This window comes from Heterostelium album (assembly GCF_000004825.1).
Source record: "Heterostelium album PN500 unplaced genomic scaffold PPL_scaffold5, whole genome shotgun sequence".
Lineage (NCBI taxonomy): Eukaryota > Evosea > Eumycetozoa > Acytosteliales > Acytosteliaceae > Heterostelium > Heterostelium album.
Window position 1 is genome coordinate 1 of NW_008805067.1, and position 21,667 is coordinate 21,667.

Here is a 21,667-nt window from a genome sequence, read left to right on the forward strand (position 1 = left end):
ACTAAACAAAAGGAAGTTGCTGTCAATTCTCTTATGAATTCATTATAATTTCATTTCCCACCACAATAACAACCACCCTTAACTTCCTTCTTTTTTAATTTTCAGAATTTAAACTAATAATCATTTTTATTTCTAGAAATACTGCTACACAAAACATAAATTCCTCTTTATAATCAAATTAAAAAAAGTAAACTAAATTTAGTTATAAATAATTATATAATTGCCAATATTGTTTGTTTTGATTTCTTCTTCTTCATTTTGTATTATTTTAAATATAATGTCATAGTAGAGTAGATAGGATATCCAATAGTTTTTATATATATATAATATTTAAAAAAACACTTAAAAAATAATAATAATAAAAAATATGTTAGTTTTGGCAACACCTAAAAACCAATTATTATTTAGAGTTTATATTCTTTTTACAATATGGTCACTTTTTACTTTTTCAATAAGTCATGCGGTGATGAGAATAAGTGATGTTCAATATTGCAGTGGAAATCTTATTGTTTCGGGATTAGATGATGGAACAAAGCCAACAGCCATTCTCTTTGGAAATTCTCAATGCAGAAATATAACATATGAAACAAATACTCCGACTCAAAGTGTACTTCATTGTAATGTCGATTCAAATGTCTCAATTCAAAACTTTACAGTACAATTAGTATATTCAGATGCTGGAATAGTTGTTACATATTATGATGTAGTTTTATTATGTAAATATAAATAAATTCGACAAAAATAACCTGAAAAAAAAAATTAAACTAATATTTAAAAATTTCTAGATGACTGCAGTAAATATAATGACTTGAGCAATCAAAATAGTACTTTGGCGCCAATGGAATCAAAATCAAGTTGCAATCAAAAACTTTGGATTATTGCACCAATTTTATGTTTGATTATCATATTAATTACCATTGGTGTGCTCATTTTCATTAATAGAAGAAAGATTCAAGATGGAATCCATAAAAATAAAATGAAAAAGAGTACGAGATCAAACAAATTCTCTGGACCAAGAGTTCCTCAGAAAGGTGATGAAGAACAATCGGTTCCACAAGCAGTAACCAAGATATCTCCCACCAGTACAGGTCCACCGGTAATCAATCCATACGGTCATCCCAACATTATGGTATCGATGAAACACTCGTTGGTAGGCCACCAGAACAACCCGGCGACCATCAACGACTCCAGTGCAATCATGAAGTTTGACGCGACACTCGGTAGCAACCGTTTGGTGGCCGGAACGATAGATCGTATCATTCAACACTGCTGTTTCTCGAGGTTTGCCAATACCGATGTGATTCGTTCGTTCCTCCTGGGATTCCGTGCCTTGGTGTCGCGATTCGACTTGATGGACCGACTCATCAGATGCTATTTGAATCCACAGTTTCTGGATTTAAACTCGCTGGCTAGCACCGACAAAATTCGACAGAGAATCGGAACGATTCTTCATCTCTGGTTGGAATATCACTTCTATGACTTCGAAGGAAATCAACCACTTTTGGATACTCTCCAGAGATTCTGCGAGGAGCATCTGAAATCCGATTTCCCAGAGATATTTTCAGCCATAAAATTAGTATTAATTCATAAAATGGTTAATTCGGATGATAATAATAATAACAATAACAACAATAATAATAGCAATATAAATATAAGTAGTAATGATTTGAAAATACATAATCAACTATCAAATCATTCTATAAAGTTGGATATAGATTTCTTGGCGGAGGAACCAGCTTCGGTTGTGGCGAAACGATTGACTCTGATGGAGAGAGATCTCTACCTATCGATCCCGAACGAAGAGTACTACGCCGATCTGTGGATCTACGAGGATCTCGAATATAAGACACCGAACATCGATCGATTCAAACAGCACTCTGAGATGATAACACGGACCGTAATCAAAGAGGTGACGTCGGCATCGCCAGACGGTGACGAGCGTATCAAGAGAATCAGCAGATTCATCGAGATCGCTTCGGAACTCACGCTCATCAAGAACTTCAACGGTGCCTATGAAATACTGCATGCAATCGATCAGCTGATCGGTACTAAATCCGGAAAGAAAGAGCTCTGGGATAACCTGCCACCCGCAGCACTAAGCATCTACAGTCAACTCATCTATAAATACTCATCGGCTGACAACTATAAAGTGTATAGAGAATATCTTAAAATAGATAGATCTTTACCTATTTTCGTATGTATACAAAAACAAATATATATAACTGTTATAATAACTATTATTAACCACACATTGTAATTGTATTTCTTTTCATTCTTTTTAACTACCTACACTACTTACAGAGTATCATTTTAATTGATTTTACAAATATAATACAATCATCATCGGAATATATAGGTAATATAGAGGATAAGATTATTGAATTTGATAGATATTGGAGATTATGGCAATTGATTAGTGATTATCATAGATGTTCAGAAAATTATCAAATCGATGATATATTTTAATAATAATAAAACAATTATAATAATAATAATAAAATGTTACAATATTTTAATTTCAAAATCTATCACTTCTTATTTATCAAAAAATATATATATGATACAGTTTATTATTATTATTAAATACTTGTTGGTTTCTTACTATCTTTTAATTTACCTCTATCATTTATCAATGCAATTGCTTGCAATTTACTTTTATATTGATCTCTTTCCGATTCTATCAATGATCTCTCTGATATCGATTGTTCTAAACGTTCTCTTAATACTCTATTCGATTCCTGCACACTATCTAACATGGTAAACATTTCATTTGTTTCTCTATTTTGTTCATCTCTTTTTTTTTTTTTTTTTTTTTTTGAAAATAGATTATTAAAACAAAGGTAATACAAATAAAAAGTGATAGATTGATTTATAGATAGATAGAAGTCACACATATAAATTACTCAAAAAAAGAGCAACAACTTACAATTTTTGTACAAGTGATTTTGTGTTTTCATCAGCATATGTCAAGAGTGTTTCAAACTTTGATTGTAACTGTTGATATTTCCGATAGATTTTATCACGATCGTTGATTACCTCTATTAACTTATTCTCTAATGACCTTATTTTCAATTCATTTCCCAATTCTTTTACATTTAAAGAGTCATCATCATAATCTACTATTACTTTTATAAAATTATCATCATTGTCATCAATAAGATCTTCTATTACTAAATCACTTATTACATTATTGTTATTATTATTATTCATATTAAATAAAATATAATAGATCTCCACAAAACAAAAAAAAGATTAATGGAATATTATGAGTTCTATTGCAATAACCCCACCTATTGTCGTGAGAATCAATCTTCTGGAAAATCTGACTATCATTTTTGCTTAAAAATGAAATGAACAACAAAATTTCATTTCATTTAATTTCATTTTTTTAAATTAATAATAATAATAATATGACAGATAATAAAAGTAATAATAATTATAAATGTAGAATATGGTATATTACAGGTATATCACAAGGACTTGGTTTAACTTTGGTTAGAGAATGTCTGTTGAATGGCGATAAAGTTGTTGGTACAACAAGGAATCCAGATGTTCAAGAACTTAAGGATATCGCCTCAGAGCATTCAGAATCATTCATGGTTTTAAAAGTTGATTTGACCAATGAGGATGCTGTTAAAGACTCAATCGATCAAACAATAAAGCGATTCGGAGGAATCGACGTTGTTGTAAACAATGCTGGCTACGGATTGCTTGGTTCTCTCGAAGAGTTGAAACCGGAAGAGATAAGAACTCACTTTGAAGTCAATCTATTCGCTGTTATCAATGTACTCAGACACGCCGTTGGACACCTAAGACAGCAGCCAGCAACAGGCGGTAATATCATTAACATCTCGTCGATTGTCGGATTCAACAGTTCGCTGCCTGGCAACGTTTCCTATGCCGCCACAAAGTATGCTCTTGGCGGACTGTCGGAAGCACTCGCCAAAGAGATGGAACCATTCAATGTGAAGGTAACCATTGTGTATCCCGGTTGTTTTAGAACCAACTTTTTCGCTGGCTCGTACCGTGTCGCTTCAGAGCCGATCGAATGCTACAAAACAAAGGAAACAGAACAAGAGTGTCTGGCATCACAAGGCAAACAGAGAGGAGATCCCGAAAAGGCAGCGAAAGTAATCTATCAACTCACTCGAATTCCAGAGGGAACTCCAACGCCACTACATCTTTTCCTTGGTCCCGACGCCAACGAGATGGCACAACAAAAAATAGATATCTTGCAACACGATTTAAATCAATGGAAATCAATAACAGATAGTACTGATATTTAGTAAAAATAACAAATCAATCTTATCAAAATAATAATAATCACAAGTAATAATAATAATATTTTAAAACTTTAACTCTCAGCAAATCAAATATATATTTATCACTCCAAATCCAATTAATTTAATTGAATGATTGATGATGATTCAAAATCTATGTATTTACATTTATTTCAGCTGATATTGTATCAGTCACCTACTATTCACTCAAAAAAAGTGTAATGGTGAATGGGTGGTTGATGAAAGAATGAGAGTGTGAATGAGAATGGATGAATGATATTTAGTACCACACCACAAACTAGGTTAACCACTCACTCATATATAATCATCATAAATATATGTGAAAACTAACTAACTACTGTTTTTTTTTTTTTTTTTTTTGTAGTAGTAGCGCCATAAAGTTAAATAAAATAAATACTAATAGAATAGAATAAAAAAAATAGTATTTATTGTTATTAATAGAGGTGATACTATATTTATTATTGTTATTATTTCTTTTTTTTTTTTTTTTGATGATGATAATATAATATTAAATTGTTTTTTTTTTGTTTTAATTAATCATATCTATATATCCACTTTATCTCACTTTACTTTGTGTTTATTATTTTTTTTATTTTTATTTTTTTGTTTATTGCGCTGTGGACAAATTAATTTAAATCAAAAAAAAAGAAAAATTTAATTTAATTTAAAAACTTCATCCAATTTTTCATTCTTGACAACATTAAATTAAAAATTTTAAATTAATTTTTTTTTAAATTAAATAATTAAATTATTATTTGTATAAAACAAAAGCAGCAGAGCTTTGACAAAGAATCCAACAGACAGACAAAGCAATAATTAAAACAACAAAAAAAAAAAAAACTAGTAAAATAAAGAAAATAAACAACAAGCAAAAAAAAAAAAAAAAAAAAAAACAAAACATCAGTTGTTTAAAATAAATTTAATTTTTAATATACTTGAAAATTTATCTATTTTCATATTATATAGATTATTTTTATAATAATAATAAAGAAAAGAAAAGAAACATAACATATTATCAATAAATATAAAAAGAATAATAACTTTAGAGTAAAACTTTATAGTTTAGTTAGTTAGATAGTTAGACAGATAGAATAGACTGTTTTTATTTTTATTTTTATTTTGAAATATAAATAAATATAAATTAAAGTTAATAATATATAAAATGAATTATGATTATAATAATAATGAATCAAAAAATGATAATATTCAACATGTAAATCAACAACAACAACAACAACAACAGCAGCATTTACATCAACAACAACAACAACAACAGACATACAATAGTAATAATAATCCTAGTAATTTCAGTCCATTACATCAATCGAATCTATCGAATACAGTCGATGCAATCACGAGAATGGATATAGAGGAGAAGAAACATAGCATTGGGAGCAACAGTAGCAATAGCAGTGCAAGCAGTAATAACAGTGGATATAGTTTCAGTGCGCTGAACATCCCCGCCAGCAATATAAATAGTATAGGTAACCTGGTGAATCCAATGAGGAGCACCAGTGCCGACGGCACCAGCAATGTATCGGCCTCACATTTCCCAAGTAGTATGCATCTGCCTCCACTCAACACACAACAACAGCAACCACAATCATCATCAATGATCAACCACCTAATATCACCTGTACAGCCATTTAAGAATAATAATAATAATAGTAGTAGTAGTAGTTATCAATCAACAACATCACCTTCGACACCACCACCAACTCAATCAATATCAACATCATTATCATCATTATCAACAACACAACAACAACAGACAACAACAACAACTACTCTACCATCGATGTCGTCTGCGTCACCACGTACATTCTTGCCGGATCCGCTCCTCACTCACAACTCTTACTACCAGGCACCACCCAAAGATGCCAAGGAGCGATTGAAAGAGTTTAAACAGATAAGAGTCATTGGAACCGGAACGTTTGGTCGTGTCTATCTTGTACAGAATATAATTGACCATCAATTCTACGCAATGAAGTGTCTCAACAAATCGGACGTAGTCAAACTCAAACAAGTCGAACATTTAAACTCTGAAAAATCAATTTTGGCATCAATTCATCATCCTTTTATTGTTAATTTGTAAGTATTAATTAATTAATAATATTATAATCAATAAATAGATCACCTTAATTAATAATGTTTATTCATTCATTTACTTTAGATATCAATCGTTTCAAGATGAAAAGAAAATATATTTACTATTTGAATATGTGGCGGGTGGCGAAGTATTTACACATTTGAGAAGAGCTACCAAGTTCAATAATAATATGGCAAAGTTTTATGCGGCAGAGATTATATTGGCGTTGGAGTATCTCCACAGACATAATATAGTATATCGTGATTTAAAACCAGAGAATCTGCTACTCGACAACCAGGGTCATATAAAGATCACCGATTTCGGATTTGCAAAGCGTGTGGAAGATAGAACCTTTACTCTTTGCGGTACACCCGAGTATCTGGCTCCGGAAATCATTCAAAGCAAAGGTCATGGTAAAGCTGTAGATTGGTGGGCACTTGGTATTTTAATATTTGAAATGTTAGCTGGGTATGTTTGTCTAATATATATATATATATATATATAAACAATTGCAAATCAAATCATAACTAACAAAACACACATTTCTATTCTCTTTTAGTTATCCACCTTTTTATGATGATGATACATTTGTAATTTATGATAAGATTCTGGCTGCAAGAATCACTTTTCCATCGCATTTCGATCTTGATGCAAAAGATTTAGTAAAGAGACTATTGACTGCTGACAGAACACGTAGACTTGGTGCATTAAAAGTAAATAGAGATTAATAATCAAAAAAGAGAAAAGAAAGATCGCACAACCAGGTTTATTAACTTAACATTTTTATTACATATTGTAGGATGGCGCTCAAGATGTAAAGAATCATAAATGGTTTGCAGATATAGATTGGAATAAATTGTATAATAGAAAGATAAACGGTCCTTTCATACCTCAAATTCAGCATCAAGGAGATTCTTCTAACTTTGAGAAATACGATGAGGAACCAATGTGTGAAGACTTTACTCTACCAGGTTATGTCGATCCCTATGCTCATCTATTTAGAGATTTTTAAGCAAAAAAACAACAAACAACACAGATCATAATAACAATAACAATAATAATAACAATAGCAATCAAACCAACCAAATATTCATATAATATAATATAATATGATAAATCAAATAAATAAGTGTATTATTTATAAGATAAACAATCTTGAATTTTTGTTTTTATTTTATTTTATCATAACATTCTCTCTACTATTCATATCATATAAGTTATAACATCACATCAACATAACATCACTAACTTCACCATCAGCGCAACAACCAACCTAAGTTTGTATGAATAGGTTTCCGTCTGAAAGATTGTGAATCTTTTGATAAACCCGAGAATAAATAACTTAACTCCGAAAATTATGGGCTTTTAATTAATTGTGATTTCTATAAATATAACATCTTATAATATAATAAACAAGTTTTAATTTAATAAAAATTCAATCAAAAAATTTCAAAAGTCTCAAGTTTAGATCTTTTGTAGTTCGGTTAATTTTCGGAACCATTTTTTTGATTTTTTTTTGTGCTGTATAAATTTGTGTATACCCAATGAAATATCAAAATAAAAAACCATAAAAATGACAAAATTTAATATCTTGTGTGGAAATTTTACAAAATTGAAATGATTGATCACGACAAAATATGATCATTGTTGGTGATACAAATTTTTAATTATTTTTAAATTTATCAAAATACACACTCAAAACACACCACACCTATCAAAGAGACTATTTAACCATTCATAGGGGTGAATCACATACTCTTTACTAATTTATTTATTCTCTTTTTTATAATTGTACAATATATAATTATTTATACTTAACACATTTATATATATATATATCAAATAGCAATGAAATCAATTATTTTTGTTGCATTATTATTTGTCGGAATTGCATGTTCCGAATATTTGGAATATGAAAAAGTTCGTTTAGTTGATACATACACTTTCACTGATGGATCATCCAATTATTTATTCAGAGGAAATGAACCAAAGATTAGCGTCAATGGTAAGTTATTAACATTCAAATTAACATATTAGTAATCATTATTAAATCATAAAAAATATATATATTTAGGTCAAGATGAATTCGCTTATGATTTATTAACTTCATACATGAGAAATGTATCACAATTGAATGGTGTCACACTCCCAGAGAATTTCTTGATTTTCGATATCAAATTGACCTATGGTTTGAAGGAGGAGCAAGGAGATGTCAATCTCGAACAATGGTTCTTTGGAAACAACACTGACAAGGGTTTGTTTGGTGTCAACATCACATTGGGTGATGTCACCGATCCAAACTTAATCGAAGAGAGCGTTCGTGACGAAATGGCCAAGTACCTTCCAGTCTGGCAAAAGGACAACCTTCCATTCAGAATGAACTACTACCGTGAGATTTTGACCACTCAACAGCAACAGCCACTCGCCCTTTACATTCACTGTGAGTGTGGTTGCGATCGTACCGGTGAGATCTTTGCCTCATACGTCATGCAATACTTGAACTACTCTTTCCAAAAGGCAATGGATTGGGACTATTCCGTTGCTATGAGACCAATCATGCCAAATCACCAATGGGCTGCCCAATGGTACTGTTTATATCTTCAACTTGCCGTTGCTCAAGATATCGATTGTACATGGAAACTTTAAAAAAATAAACATCATTAGATTAAATTTCTAATGAAATCTATTAAAAGAATTGTAAGAAAATAGTATAGGAGTTAAACTAATGTTTTTGATACTGCTGCATCGCTCGAATGGTTGTCAGAGAATAGACATAAAGAGTACATATATGTTTTCTGGTAATCAAAAACTTACTAAAGATTTAAATCTAATTTTTAATCCTTAACTGAAATTGTTTAGTATAAATATTGCATCACAACTAAATAAAAGAAAATTAATTTGAATATTCAAAAAAAAAAATTGGAATCGGCTCCAGAGTATTGGCGAAGAAACTTGATGAATAAAGATTTACCAATTTTTTTCATCAATTCAAATTACCAATAATAAATAAGAAATAATAGAGAATAATATTATAATTCAATTATTATTTGGGTTGCTTCTAAGCAAATTAATAAAGGTAATTTAGAGAGTGTTTTGCTGACTAAAGAATGAGCAAAAAACCAACCAGAAGAAAAGAGAAATAAAAGACTATGATTATAATCATGCCTATCGCATCAACGCTGAAATTGCTCGACACTCTGGAACCCAATTAAAAAAAGCAGCTTTCGATCGTGAAGTTTTAGAGTATGAAGCAAATAGTAAATATAACTTGTCGGTCAACCCAGACTATGTTCAAAAGGAAGGTCAATACTATGAAGATAGCAAGGTCATTCATAATCCCTCTCTCTTCTTGGAGCCAAAGAGCAAATATCTTGATGCCAACAATAGACCCAAGATCGTTGGAATTCTGAAAGAAGACCGACCCCCAGTCATCAACAAACGTGATGGCATATATTTATACTATAAAACAAAGGAATAGTGAATTTCCTTCTCCTTGTATATCGTCTACTAAATTTTCTTGTACAAACTTAATCGATAAACAATTCGTCCCTAACATCTCACAAATTCTTAAATTATAAATAAACTAAATAAAACTTATAATTACTTTGGTGATAAGGCAATATATCAAATCGAGTGTTCACTTTATGCCACTAATATTACATTTTAATGAAAGAGTATACATATATATTTGGACGACTCAATTTGGAGCCTTTCAACAATAGCAGCAACAATCAAAGTACCACTGAAAGATATAATTGATTGGTATCAACACATTAGACATCATGAAAATAACAATTTTTGGCGACAAAGGTGAATTGTAAAAAAATAAATTATTTAATTATTATATTGTTAGATACATATAAATAAACCATTATTTTATTCTATATATACACAAATAATTAGTTCTTAAATTTAATTTTTAAAAATATCTATAAGGCCGCTTTCCATAAACTTCTTCCTGTTGATATTATTAAACAATTATCTTATTTTGATGTCATATGAACTACTGTGACTGCTGTACTATTACTTTATTGCTTGTAATTAACAGCCTTTGCCAAGTTCTCAGCATTTCTTTCTAATATATAAGTTGATATATTTACAATACCCTTACCATTAGATTTGCTATCGTACATTGTATTCTCTACAGCAAACATCTTGTATTCATCGATTGGTTTGGTGAATGGTTCGCTCTTAAAGATGTAATTCTCTCCAATGTAATTCTTGGCTGCACCGATGAATTCGTCTCTTAGTAAATCTTGATCCCAAAGTTCGACGCTTATTGCTTCAATCTTATCGGTATAACTGATTACAAAGTAGTTTTCTACGTTCCAGACTGGTGTCAATGTCTTCTTACAAACAGCGGTCTTGAATATCAACTCCTTTGATTCATTATCCTTACAATTATTTCTAACTGCGAATACCTTAACATATGGATCTGACCTTCAATTTCACCAATAAATAAATATAATAAAATAATTAATATTAAATTGTTTTTAAGGTATTTATCTTCACAAATGTCAATTGATTTATCTTTACATACAATCCATTGCTATCGGTTGGCTTATCAACCTTACCATTAAAGATAACTAAACGATAGAGAACTAAATCGTCATTTGATTTTGGGTGATATGATTTTGTCATTTTAAATGTATAATATTATTTGATTGATTGATTGATTGATTGATCGATTAATAAAGTATGAGGACACCCAAGTTTTATAAATAACAAAAAAAATCTTTGAAAAAACCCTTTAATTTAAAGATATTTGTAGTTCATTGAATTTTGAAAAAACCACACAAAAGAGAACCCACTAATAATCACTTTAAAGTGATCATAGAACCTAATATATTTTGGTGTAAGAGTTATATATAATTAATAATTAAGAATTAATAATTATTTGATAATAGAAATATAATAGAATTAAATAATTTTAATATCAAATAATACTAATAATACCAACACTTCAATAAATGAGTCAATCACCAAATCAATTCTTTATGATTTATGTTCTAATGCTCTTCTAAAGAATCTTAAATTTTTATTGTTTGATTTTAAAAAAAAGTTAATTAACTTAATAAATTAACTTACACAAAAAAGTTGAAGTTTCGTTTTGTTAAATAAAAGCAAAAAATAGTTGGTGATGGTTTTATCATTTTAAAAAAAACAAAGTTGTAAACAATCCAATATTTGATGAAAAAAGAATTATTTTCTATAGTATTCAACAGTTTGGTATTAAAAAAGTTAATTTTTCAACTTGTTAGTGAAGTTTCGGGTTGGAATGGAAGAGTACATTATAGATGGAATGATGTTAAAGTTCAACCTTGTGTTCTTGCAGCACACAACTATCAGACATTGTTAAAAGAGTATTTAACTACAGCAAACAACGATGGAAGTCTAAGTCAGAGCAATATTAAGATGCTACAGGCTGCTGTGAGAAGTGGCGGTGTAGAGTCGTTTAGCTATCTATTATATTATCTCTCGATAGACGATGCAAAGAAGCATTCGAAGCTGCTCGATAGTCTGCTGATACAGATGTCGAAATACGGTAGATCCGAGCTGATTCACTATCTATTGAAGAAATATGGTGAGGAGAAGTCGACATGGGATTACTACGGTGCAATGGTATTCGCGCCGCATTCTGGTGACCTTGGTATTCTACAGTTCTTTGTCAACCTCGAGAATAATAAGAGCATTGTTAACTACAGTAGAAACATCAACACAGCTTGTTCCAATGTTTTCGATACCGCTGCATCACTTGGCCGAATCGATATGATAGAATATCTGTCAGAGAATAGGAAACAGGATTTGGGAAATAGCGATATGTTTGAATGGACAATAAAGAGTGGACAGCTTGACGCGTTTCACTATCTCTTGGCAAAACATAGAGATCTGTTCGATCCGGAAGGAGGTGATTATCTGCGAACTGCTTTACTCTACCAGCAAGTAGAGATCACAAGGTTGTTACTTCAGCAACCCGAGTGTAGATGTCCAAAGAATCTCATTGACTTGATGGCATCCTATGGATATCTACATATGGTGATGTTACTCCACGAAGTTACAAACACCGGATGTACAAAGATGGCAATGAGCAAAGCAATTGAAAAAGGCTACCTCGACACTGTTAAATATCTTCATTCAAATAGGACAGAAGGATTTAACACCCAGGCAATGGATGTTTCAGTGGAGAATAAACATTTAGAAACACTAAAGTGGATTCATGCCAATAGAACTGAGCGTTGTAGAAGCAATATAATATCACATGTTTTTAAAGATGGCCGAATCGATTTAAATATTCTAAAGCTACTCGTTAGGAATAGATATAGTTTTCCAAATGAAGTAAAAGATTGGGTAACAAACTGTTATGGTTCCAAAATTATTGATTGGTTAAACGATGATAGTGATATAACAAAAACCAACTCTTTTAAAAATTTTAATTAAATCATAAATAAAACAAGTATAAAACATAATTATCATATTAAAACTTAATTGATTACCAGGATGTGTGTGTTGATTGATCAGTTTATAACAACAAATTTTGAAAAAGATCTTGTGGTTTTTTTTTTTTCGATTAATTTATCAACAAAAGAGAGAGAGAAATGGATAAATCTAAATTATTAATTGTGTTTAATAATAAAGTTTTGTATAGATTGATCTTTTATCATGTTAGTAGCCTGCCAAAGAGTAGTAGTAGTTCTAGTTTGAAATGGGATCAATTAATAAAGAGACCAGATATTCTAGCTAGTTATAATTACCTAAGAGAGCTAAAGCTTTATCTCGCAGATAATAGCAATCACAATATTAAAAAGCCAAATATGTCAACGATAGAAAATGCAATCAGGTATGGTAGTCTGGAGATGTTAATATTCCTTTTGGAGCACCATCAGTTTGAAAGAAGAATAACAATGAGAGCGGTACAAGGGGATCTCAATGAGATTCTATCGATTGCCACCAAATATAGCAGAGACGATATCATTCAGTATCTACTCGATCGATTTGCCTATGACAATTGGGATTACTACAGTGCACTGATGAACACTACACACCTAGCTGACGTGGATCTATTGAAATTCTTTTCCACCAAACTATTAGCTGATAACAATGTCAAACAAACCAATAATATATTCAGAGAGAAACGGCAACAATCTCCACTTCTATCGGATGATAAATACATTAAAATGATCAAATATATATTCTCAGAGAATAGAAATAAACATTTGGTTGGTGATATCTTTATGTCTGCTATCGTTAACAATCGAGTGAATGTAGTAGAGTATTTGTTGACGAATCATAAAAGTCGATTTCCTAATCTCACTAGATTCTTGGTGGCTGCCTCACAATCGTTGGATAGATTCGAAACATTCAAATGGATATTCATTGGACAGAGTAAAAGTAACTATCAAGTGATGCGCAACGCTTGTTTAACTGGCAATCTAAATATTCTCTCAATGATTGACACTCAACCATCTATGTATCCCGAATACCCAATGGATATTGCATCGGGAGCAGGACACCTAAATTTAGTAGAGGATTTACACAACCAATACACCCAACGCTGTTGTTCAACACAAGCTATCGACAATGCAGCAGCTGGAAATCATAAGCGAGTGGTTAAGTGGCTATATGAAAATCGAACAGAAGGTGGTTCACCACGATCCCTTAGCTTGGCTGCGAAAAACGGTCATTTCGCAATGGTGAAATGGCTCATAGAGAACAGACCAGAAATACAATATTCCCGTTGTATAATGGATGATTGTGCGTACGGTGGTAATGTAGAGATCCTAGAGTATTTTGAGCAGATCTCTGATGCTAACATTTGCAGACCAGGTATACTTGAGAGCATTGTAGAGCTTGGTCATCTCAACGTCATAAAATATCTACACGAACGCAATGAAGGAAGCAATAATCGATATTCATTCAATGAGAATACAATGAATCTTGCTGCCAAGCATGGACATCTCAATATTTTAATGTGGTTAGACGAAAACCGTACCGAAGGTTGTACTAAAGGAGCTTTGTTTGGTGCATGGAAAGAAACACGTGAAATCGTAGAATGGCTATTAATCAATCGAACTGAATTCACTGTTATTGAGCTCACTGAGCTATTTTCATTGATTGATCTTCTCATAGAAAAAAATTTTTGTGATACTTTGGAATGCCTGTTAACTCTTCGACCAATCACAAAAGAACAACTCACTTTTTGTTACAACGAAGCACTCAAACAAACTCCTCCACCATTTGAATCAATAATTACATTAGAACAATTTATGAAAAATTAAAATACAATAGTTTGCAAAGTTATTTCTGAAAAATTAGATTATAATAACTTATTTTTATTTTACTACTTTTCTAAACTAAAATTTTATCTTTCAAAGAAAAACTCTTATAAGAGTTGATTGATTTTAGATACTTTTTCATTTTATAAATTTTTTAAAAGAATCATGATCAATAGAGAATGGATAAAAAAATATGAAGATGTGGTATCAGAATACCAACTTACCATCCCTAAGCAACAAACGACAAATGACGTCTGTATTCAACAGAGCGAATAAGAAGGAGAAACTACGAGAAGTAGGCCTAGCCGTACAACCAACATCGAAAGCTGCAAAAACACTGACAAGAAGAGTACCGACACCAACTCGAGACAATGCATTTACATTCGCCATGGGAAGATAGACCGACCAGATTGTAACTGAGCACCTCAATGGTAGCCTAACCAGATCAACTACTAGAGCTAGGAAGCCAATGACTAAAGATCAAGAAGAGGATATTGAAATTCAATACACAATCAGTTACCAATACCTAATAGCGAAGAATATACCCTAAGTTAGAAGCATGCAATGTAGCACTATATGCGGCAGCCACAGCAGGAGTTAGAGTCAACGAAGACGCCAGCCATATCAAACAAGACCAAAGAGAGAAACTGATAAAGAAAATAGCGAATAAGATCAAGAAAATCATCAAACTCAGAGAGTACAGTTGATAAGATCAAGAAGAATATGAAACCAGCCAGATACGTAGTTAAACTAATCAAAAGACAGTATATGACGTTCAATGCGAACTGTGTAGAAGCAAAGATAATGCACAGGTGGATCAAGTACATACTACAAATTCACAAGATAGACCTGAAAGCCAGATCAATCATTGAAAGACTCATGAGCAAATGGAACACCAAGATATTCATATCCAAGAATCAAAACACAACTACAATACCGATTACCAATGGAATCTTCCAAGGTGATGCTCTCTGTCCCTTTTTGTTCTGCCCTACCATAAACCCAGTCGGATACTATATAAAGATAATTACTAAAGCACCAATAATAAGTAACACCCAACTGTCCCACCTTTTGTTAGAATATAAAGTCTACAAAATCATCACAGCAGTTAAACTACACTCGGTGAGGAGAAACCAAGACCTTATGAACTATGCATTTGAAACGAAGAACCCACTATACACCAGCGCAATGAGACACATGGAATCATTTGACTACAAACTCATATTCAGTAAAGATGGAAAATGACACAACATGGTAGTGAAAGTGATACTCAAAGAGATGCTGAAGTTCCACAGAATACCTTACAAGCAGGCGCAGTCTACCAGTCTGACACCATTGAGATCCTACATGAAGCCAGAATAGATAATGCACTGACCAAAACCAACAAACCAGATCTAATCGTTAAGAACCGAACCAAGAAATCAATCAAAATCATCGAAAAATCAGTACCATATGATAACAACATTGTTAAAAGAGACCGAGATAAGATTGAAAAATACCAACCACTAGCAGCCGCACTTAAGAAGAGTAACCCAGACCACAATGTAGCAGTCATACCTATAATCATTGGTGCTTTTGGTACATACAACACAGACAACCAAAGAAGGTCAACCTACTGTCCACCACCTACCCTACTATCTAAAGCAGCTAGACATCAGAGACCACTCCTACACTTTAAATAAGATCATCCGATCCTCAATCACCGGAACAGCCACTGGCAAGGGCTAAAACTGTAAAATTCAAACTAATGTCCAATAGAAGTCAACATACTAAAGCAACCAACTCCGTTTTAATTAAACACAAATTTAAATAAAATATGAACACTTTTAAAATAAAAAATAGAATACCCTAGTTTTTTTAAATTTACAATATTGTTTAAAATAACATTCTATTTATCTAAAAAAAAAAAACAGCAAAGAATTGTTAACAATATAAAATTTATCAAAATAAACATTAAATGTTTAATTCCACTCAATGACAGATGGAAAAAATTAAAATTTGGGTTGACAGTAATCTAAAAATCTATCAATTTTTTTTGTTGTTCTGGTGTATTTAATCTTTATGATTCATTAATTAATGAATCCTTCAAATAGACCTACTCGTAGGTGAATGTTGAAGGTGAGTCTGTTATTATTGAAAGATATGAAGTTGAACAAAGTGATGATTTATCTAAATATTTATGATTTGTAAGAAAATCAGAAAGATTTGAACATAAATATTTAGATAAATCATCACTTTGTTCAACTTCATATCATTCAATAATAACAGACTCACCTTCAACATTCACCTACGATAATGATATTTTATTTTTCTCAATCGTTTCAAACATATTTGTTAATAAGTTTAAAGAAGAACCACCTATTCAACATAATAATAATCTTCCTCCAACTATTCAATCATCATTAGACGCTTTAAAATATAAATATTTGAAGATTTATTAGGATAAAGCAATACAAATCAACTCAATCCATTTGAAAATAGATTTTCCAGTATATTAAAAAACTCTTCAATCTCAAATGTTATAAGAGAATTGAAAGAGGAATCATCTAACTTCACCGATCAACAATTATCACAATTTGGAATTTCTTTACATGATTTCCAAAAGCACCAACATTGAAGATCTAATTAAAGATCTTTCAACCACAAAATCAGCCGATTTAAAGACCACACAATATCTATCTATTTTATCAGATATACACAATTCAACAACCGATTTGATAATACTGAAAAATTGAGTTGATTTGTATTGCGTTGTCGTAATAAATCTTCAAATATATACTTTTCGAGTTTAGTGTGTAAGTTTATTTTTCTATTTTATTTTTTTTTAATTAATAAATTATTTATACTAATATATTCAAATTTGTTTTTCCATCTCTTATTTTTTCTCTCAGTTTTGGGTGAAGACCTCCACAATTTGAATCAATAATTACATTAGAACAATTTATGAAAAAATAAAATACAATAGTTTTCAAAGTTATTTCTGAAAAATTAGTTAAATAAATAAAAATAAGTTAATATAAATTTATTTATTTTATTTTTATTTCGCTGAACCTAAACTAAAATTTTATCTTTCTTAGAAAAACTCTTATGTATAAGATCCAGGCAAAAAACAGAAAATAATCAAAAAAAAATTGATACCAAAATTTGATTTTAGAATCTGATGCTTTTTCATTTTATATATTTTTTAAAAGAATCATGATCAACAGAGATGGATAAAAAAATATTTACATTAGTATTTAATAACACAGTTCTAAATACTTTAATTTTCAATCATGTAGTTAGTATTTCAAGTATGAACAACAGTAGAGAGCATTACAAATGGGATAGAGTGCTCAATCAACCAGCGGTGTTAGCTTCTCATGGCTATGTAGATCAACTTAAAGAATATCTCAATGACGCAGCCAGAACTATTAATTTGAACGGTGGCTTCCCAATATTTCAGAGTGCAATCAGAGGTGGAGACTTGAAAACACTGGAATTCCTATTGGTGCGCCTTCAAATTGAAAGGAGAACAGCGGTAGAAGCCACTCACGGCGAAGAATATGGTTTTCTCAATACTTTGCTAACGTGTTGTTCGATGTATGGCAAGCTACATTTGATTAAATATCTTTTGGATCGGTTCCCAAATCATCAGTGGAATTATAAAAGACCATTTGTATCTTCACCCTATTCAAGTGATATGGAGATTGTCAAGTTCTTTGCTGCCAAATTGGATGAATATCCAGACCAACTTCTATCGGAAAAGAATGGCAACGTATTTAATGTAGCTGCTGTTAAAGGAGATATACCTATGATTCAATGGCTGATAGAGAATAGATCCGAAGATTTGGACAGTTCTGACATGTTTTTTTCGGGAGTCAATGGAAATCATCTACATATCTTAAAATATGTATTGTTGGAACATAGCAGTTTGTTTGACCCTACGAGCACTAAATACATATCATCTTCTCTAAATGATCCAAGCAGATTTGAAATCTTCAAATTTGTATTTGGTTTGGGATGCGCATGCCCAAGCAATATAATGGATATGGCATTGCAAGCAAATAATTTAGAAGCCATGAAATGGTTGCATTCCAATACTTTGTATAGATGTGCATATAATTCCATTGATGTAGCAGCGCGCTCTGGTCGTTTGGATATCGTTCTATGGTTGAATGAGAATTGTACTACAAAACCGACATTCGAAGCAATGAATGGTGCCGCTGCCGCGGGTCATTTGCATATTGTACGCTGGCTTCATGAGAATCGTACTGAAGGATGCTCAGTTGAGGCAATTAACAGAGCGGCAATAAATGGTCATTTGGAAACCGTTAAATGGTTGTACGAGAATCGTACAGAAGGCTATTCACCATCGGTATTCGAAACGGTTCCAATGGTTAGAAACGTTGAATTACTTGAATGGTTCGAACAGAGCATGGGTGATCCACAGAGCGATAGAATACTTTTCAATGCTGCTCTTTTTGGTACTGCCAAATCGGTGGAATTCTTACATCAAAAGAATAAAGTGAACAACAGATTTGGATTCTCAAAGAAAATAATGGATGCTGCATCCTCCAACAGCTTGGAAATAGTACAATTTCTACATGAAAATCGTACTGAAGGCTGTACAGAAGAGGCATCTCTTCATGCCTTCAATAACGGCAAAATAGATACTCTTGAGTGGTTGTTGGCAAACCGAACCGAATGTACCATCAAATCAATAGAACGTGACATAATCAATAAAATCGAAAGATTTACACCGTTGAAATATAGTTCATTGGAATGGGCTCTAAAAAATATTTCAATACCTGTCGATAAGTTGGTACTCTATCTTTGGGAAATCAAGATCAAATTGCCATGGTTCTTTGAAATACATGACCTTTTGGCTGACTACATTTCAAAAAATAAATAAATATGATTTAATTTCCCCTCTACTGTTCGATTTGCGATAGTACTATTAGTATTTGTTGTTATTTTTCTTTTTTAATCAAAAATGAGAAAGTTTAATTGAAAATGATGGGTTGTTATTAAATAAAAAGAGATAGGTGTCTTTGCAAGGGTTAATATTCAGGAGCTATCTAGAAAGATAGAGTGAATCTACCTAGGACAATCTCAACTGTTGTACATATGATCATATGGAATGAAGAACTCATGTTGTTTAATACTATTGAGATAGTTTAAGGTTGGTGGATTTGAAATTATTCCTTCAACTTTTACTGCCAGATTTGTATTTTAATTAATGGATTGTTGAATTACTTTATTAAAAAGAGAGAGATATAATAAAACCTCAAATATTTACAATTTCTAAAAATAAATTAATTTGAAAGTTATTTTAAAAAAATTTTAAAAAAATTAAATTTAAAAAAAAAAATTTTGAAACCCTTTGGGTTTAATTAGACATAGACATTAGATCCTTTTTAGGAAATTTATATTTCATTAATTAAGATGGATTTTGACAAATTTACATTATTATCACATATATTATTGAGAAAAATATTCTACCATCTAGAGACGATCGATCAGATTAGTTGTAGTTTAGTTTGTAAGAGGTGGTTTAATGACAGAGATCATTTGTACAGATTCAAAAGAATACCCTATATAGATGGTTCAAACCTAAAATCATATCAGTTACTTATATCGAGAGCAGAAGATTCAAAAAATAATTGTAAATCATTATATTTATATATATATATTAACAATTAAAACAAATAAAACAACATAATTAATTTATTAAATAACATAAAAAAAATCTAGACGAATTAGATAATGAATATGATGATAAATTCGGTAGTGATTCATTATTAATGGCTATTAAGAGTATAATGACTCTAGAGGAATTCGGTGAGATAAAATACGGTGTAAAGAACATCGTTCTATCTGGCTACGATAGGGAAATAAAACTTGGTGCCATACCAGAGAGTTGCACATCTCTGAATCTCGGTGGTGGCTTTGTTGCACCGCTTACAGAAGGTGTTCTACCGCAGTCGTTGAAATCACTCTGTTTGGGTACACAGTATAAACACGGTATACCCAACCAACTTCCGAATCTAGAGAGCCTGGAAAACTTTCCGCAGTCTCAATACCAACAGCTGGCATCAGGACTGTTCCCTCGGTTGCAATCGCTGAGTTTCAATAGGTATAACGACTGTGTGATTCCAGGCAATCCGATGCCGCCCACTCTGACTCGCCTCGATCTCTCTGGCTTGAAATTTCAACTGGCAATAATACCACCGACCGTCACACACTTGAAACTCGGCATCTACTTTGAAGACAAAGGAAATAAGAGTCCGGGATACCTGCCAGACGGTCTGCTCAGTCTCGATTTCGGAAGCACCAACTTTCAGATTCCAATGGGATTCCTGCCGGCATCGCTCAAGAAGCTCGATCTCGGATTGTTCTACACCAAACCGATTGCAGTCGGAGTACTACCGCACGGTCTTGAAACTCTGATACTAGGCTACTCGTTCAACCAGCCATTGGCTCCACATTCCATTCCGGAATCGGTGCGACACCTGACGTTCGGTAACAAATTCATTCTACCCATTGAAGATCAATGCTTACCGCAAGCACTGGAAACTCTGACGTTCGACAGCGACTATTCACAGACAGTCTCACAGCTACCAGATAGCCTTTACTCTATGGTATGCAGTGATCGATTCCTGAGAAACAACTTTTCGACGATGTTTAGACCGACACCGATCTCACTGCCTTCGAACCTCCAGAGAATGGAGATAAGATCACAACAAGGAGATTTCATCGCAGTCAGACTCTCGAATCAGTCCCCAACTTTTTTAACACTTAACAACCAGCTAGTTGGTGGTATTGTAACACTCGATAACCTGATCAAATTATTTGTTGATTTAAAATTTTTAAAAAAATAGATATTTTATTTTCACAAAAACAAAACAGACTTTAAAGCCATTTAATTAATTTGAAGTTGATAGATAGACAAAAAAAGAACTAGTCATTTATAAATTTTAAATTTTTGGATATTTAAATTTAAAAACAATAGTTTAATACCATTT

The 21,667-nt window shown here is 31.8% G+C and overlaps 13 protein-coding genes across 13 annotated transcripts; 11 read left to right on the forward strand and 2 right to left on the reverse strand.

Moving 5' to 3' along the window:
• Nucleotides 1–367: 367 nt before the first annotated feature.
• Nucleotides 368–730, forward strand: PPL_05045 (uncharacterized protein; the record flags this gene model as incomplete). The annotated part of the gene is made up of 1 exon (XM_020575941.1): nucleotides 368–730. One exon carries the CDS (start codon nucleotides 368–370, stop codon nucleotides 728–730), a length of 363 nt encoding a protein of 120 aa, XP_020433930.1.
• A 246-nt stretch (nucleotides 731–976) lies between these two features.
• On the forward strand, nucleotides 977–2,466 carry PPL_05046 (RasGEF domain-containing protein; the record flags this gene model as incomplete). The annotated part of the gene is made up of 3 exons (XM_020575942.1): nucleotides 977–1,150; nucleotides 1,517–2,149; nucleotides 2,302–2,466. 3 exons carry the CDS (start codon nucleotides 977–979, stop codon nucleotides 2,464–2,466), a joined length of 972 nt encoding a protein of 323 aa, XP_020433931.1.
• A 113-nt stretch (nucleotides 2,467–2,579) lies between these two features.
• Nucleotides 2,580–3,210, reverse strand: PPL_05047 (uncharacterized protein; the record flags this gene model as incomplete). The annotated part of the gene is made up of 2 exons (XM_020575943.1): nucleotides 2,580–2,793; nucleotides 2,927–3,210. 2 exons carry the CDS (start codon nucleotides 3,208–3,210, stop codon nucleotides 2,580–2,582), a joined length of 498 nt encoding a protein of 165 aa, XP_020433932.1.
• A 200-nt stretch (nucleotides 3,211–3,410) lies between these two features.
• Nucleotides 3,411–4,714, forward strand: PPL_05048 (uncharacterized protein; the record flags this gene model as incomplete). The annotated part of the gene is made up of 2 exons (XM_020575944.1): nucleotides 3,411–4,285; nucleotides 4,666–4,714. 2 exons carry the CDS (start codon nucleotides 3,411–3,413, stop codon nucleotides 4,712–4,714), a joined length of 924 nt encoding a protein of 307 aa, XP_020433933.1.
• A 749-nt stretch (nucleotides 4,715–5,463) lies between these two features.
• On the forward strand, nucleotides 5,464–7,402 carry pkaC (cAMP-dependent protein kinase; the record flags this gene model as incomplete). The annotated part of the gene is made up of 4 exons (XM_020575945.1): nucleotides 5,464–6,392; nucleotides 6,475–6,858; nucleotides 6,950–7,103; nucleotides 7,190–7,402. 4 exons carry the CDS (start codon nucleotides 5,464–5,466, stop codon nucleotides 7,400–7,402), a joined length of 1,680 nt encoding a protein of 559 aa, XP_020433934.1.
• Nucleotides 7,403–8,238: 836 nt separating this feature from the next.
• On the forward strand, nucleotides 8,239–9,968 carry PPL_05050 (uncharacterized protein; the record flags this gene model as incomplete). Its single annotated transcript, XM_020575946.1, has 4 exons — nucleotides 8,239–8,395; nucleotides 8,465–9,019; nucleotides 9,537–9,715; nucleotides 9,804–9,968. 4 exons carry the CDS (start codon nucleotides 8,239–8,241, stop codon nucleotides 9,966–9,968), a joined length of 1,056 nt encoding a protein of 351 aa, XP_020433935.1.
• A 450-nt stretch (nucleotides 9,969–10,418) lies between these two features.
• Nucleotides 10,419–11,031, reverse strand: cnrO (C2 domain-containing protein; the record flags this gene model as incomplete). Its single annotated transcript, XM_020575947.1, has 2 exons — nucleotides 10,419–10,830; nucleotides 10,931–11,031. 2 exons carry the CDS (start codon nucleotides 11,029–11,031, stop codon nucleotides 10,419–10,421), a joined length of 513 nt encoding a protein of 170 aa, XP_020433936.1.
• Nucleotides 11,032–11,360: 329 nt separating this feature from the next.
• PPL_05052 (uncharacterized protein) lies at nucleotides 11,361–12,828 on the forward strand (the record flags this gene model as incomplete). The annotated part of the gene is made up of 2 exons (XM_020575948.1): nucleotides 11,361–11,364; nucleotides 11,606–12,828. The coding sequence occupies 2 exons, from the start codon at nucleotides 11,361–11,363 to the stop codon at nucleotides 12,826–12,828; spliced, it is 1,227 nt and encodes a 408-aa protein (XP_020433937.1).
• A 158-nt stretch (nucleotides 12,829–12,986) lies between these two features.
• PPL_05053 (uncharacterized protein) lies at nucleotides 12,987–14,666 on the forward strand (the record flags this gene model as incomplete). The annotated part of the gene is made up of 1 exon (XM_020575949.1): nucleotides 12,987–14,666. The coding sequence occupies one exon, from the start codon at nucleotides 12,987–12,989 to the stop codon at nucleotides 14,664–14,666; it is 1,680 nt and encodes a 559-aa protein (XP_020433938.1).
• A 1,238-nt stretch (nucleotides 14,667–15,904) lies between these two features.
• PPL_05054 (uncharacterized protein) lies at nucleotides 15,905–16,345 on the forward strand (the record flags this gene model as incomplete). Its single annotated transcript, XM_020575950.1, has 1 exon — nucleotides 15,905–16,345. One exon carries the CDS (start codon nucleotides 15,905–15,907, stop codon nucleotides 16,343–16,345), a length of 441 nt encoding a protein of 146 aa, XP_020433939.1.
• Nucleotides 16,346–16,739: 394 nt separating this feature from the next.
• Nucleotides 16,740–17,104, forward strand: PPL_05055 (uncharacterized protein; the record flags this gene model as incomplete). Its single annotated transcript, XM_020575951.1, has 2 exons — nucleotides 16,740–16,768; nucleotides 16,855–17,104. 2 exons carry the CDS (start codon nucleotides 16,740–16,742, stop codon nucleotides 17,102–17,104), a joined length of 279 nt encoding a protein of 92 aa, XP_020433940.1.
• Nucleotides 17,105–17,871: 767 nt separating this feature from the next.
• PPL_05056 (uncharacterized protein) lies at nucleotides 17,872–19,554 on the forward strand (the record flags this gene model as incomplete). The annotated part of the gene is made up of 1 exon (XM_020575952.1): nucleotides 17,872–19,554. The coding sequence occupies one exon, from the start codon at nucleotides 17,872–17,874 to the stop codon at nucleotides 19,552–19,554; it is 1,683 nt and encodes a 560-aa protein (XP_020433941.1).
• Nucleotides 19,555–20,087: 533 nt separating this feature from the next.
• PPL_05057 (uncharacterized protein) lies at nucleotides 20,088–20,778 on the forward strand (the record flags this gene model as incomplete). Its single annotated transcript, XM_020575953.1, has 3 exons — nucleotides 20,088–20,307; nucleotides 20,397–20,655; nucleotides 20,694–20,778. The coding sequence occupies 3 exons, from the start codon at nucleotides 20,088–20,090 to the stop codon at nucleotides 20,776–20,778; spliced, it is 564 nt and encodes a 187-aa protein (XP_020433942.1).
• Nucleotides 20,779–21,667: the final 889 nt, after the last annotated feature.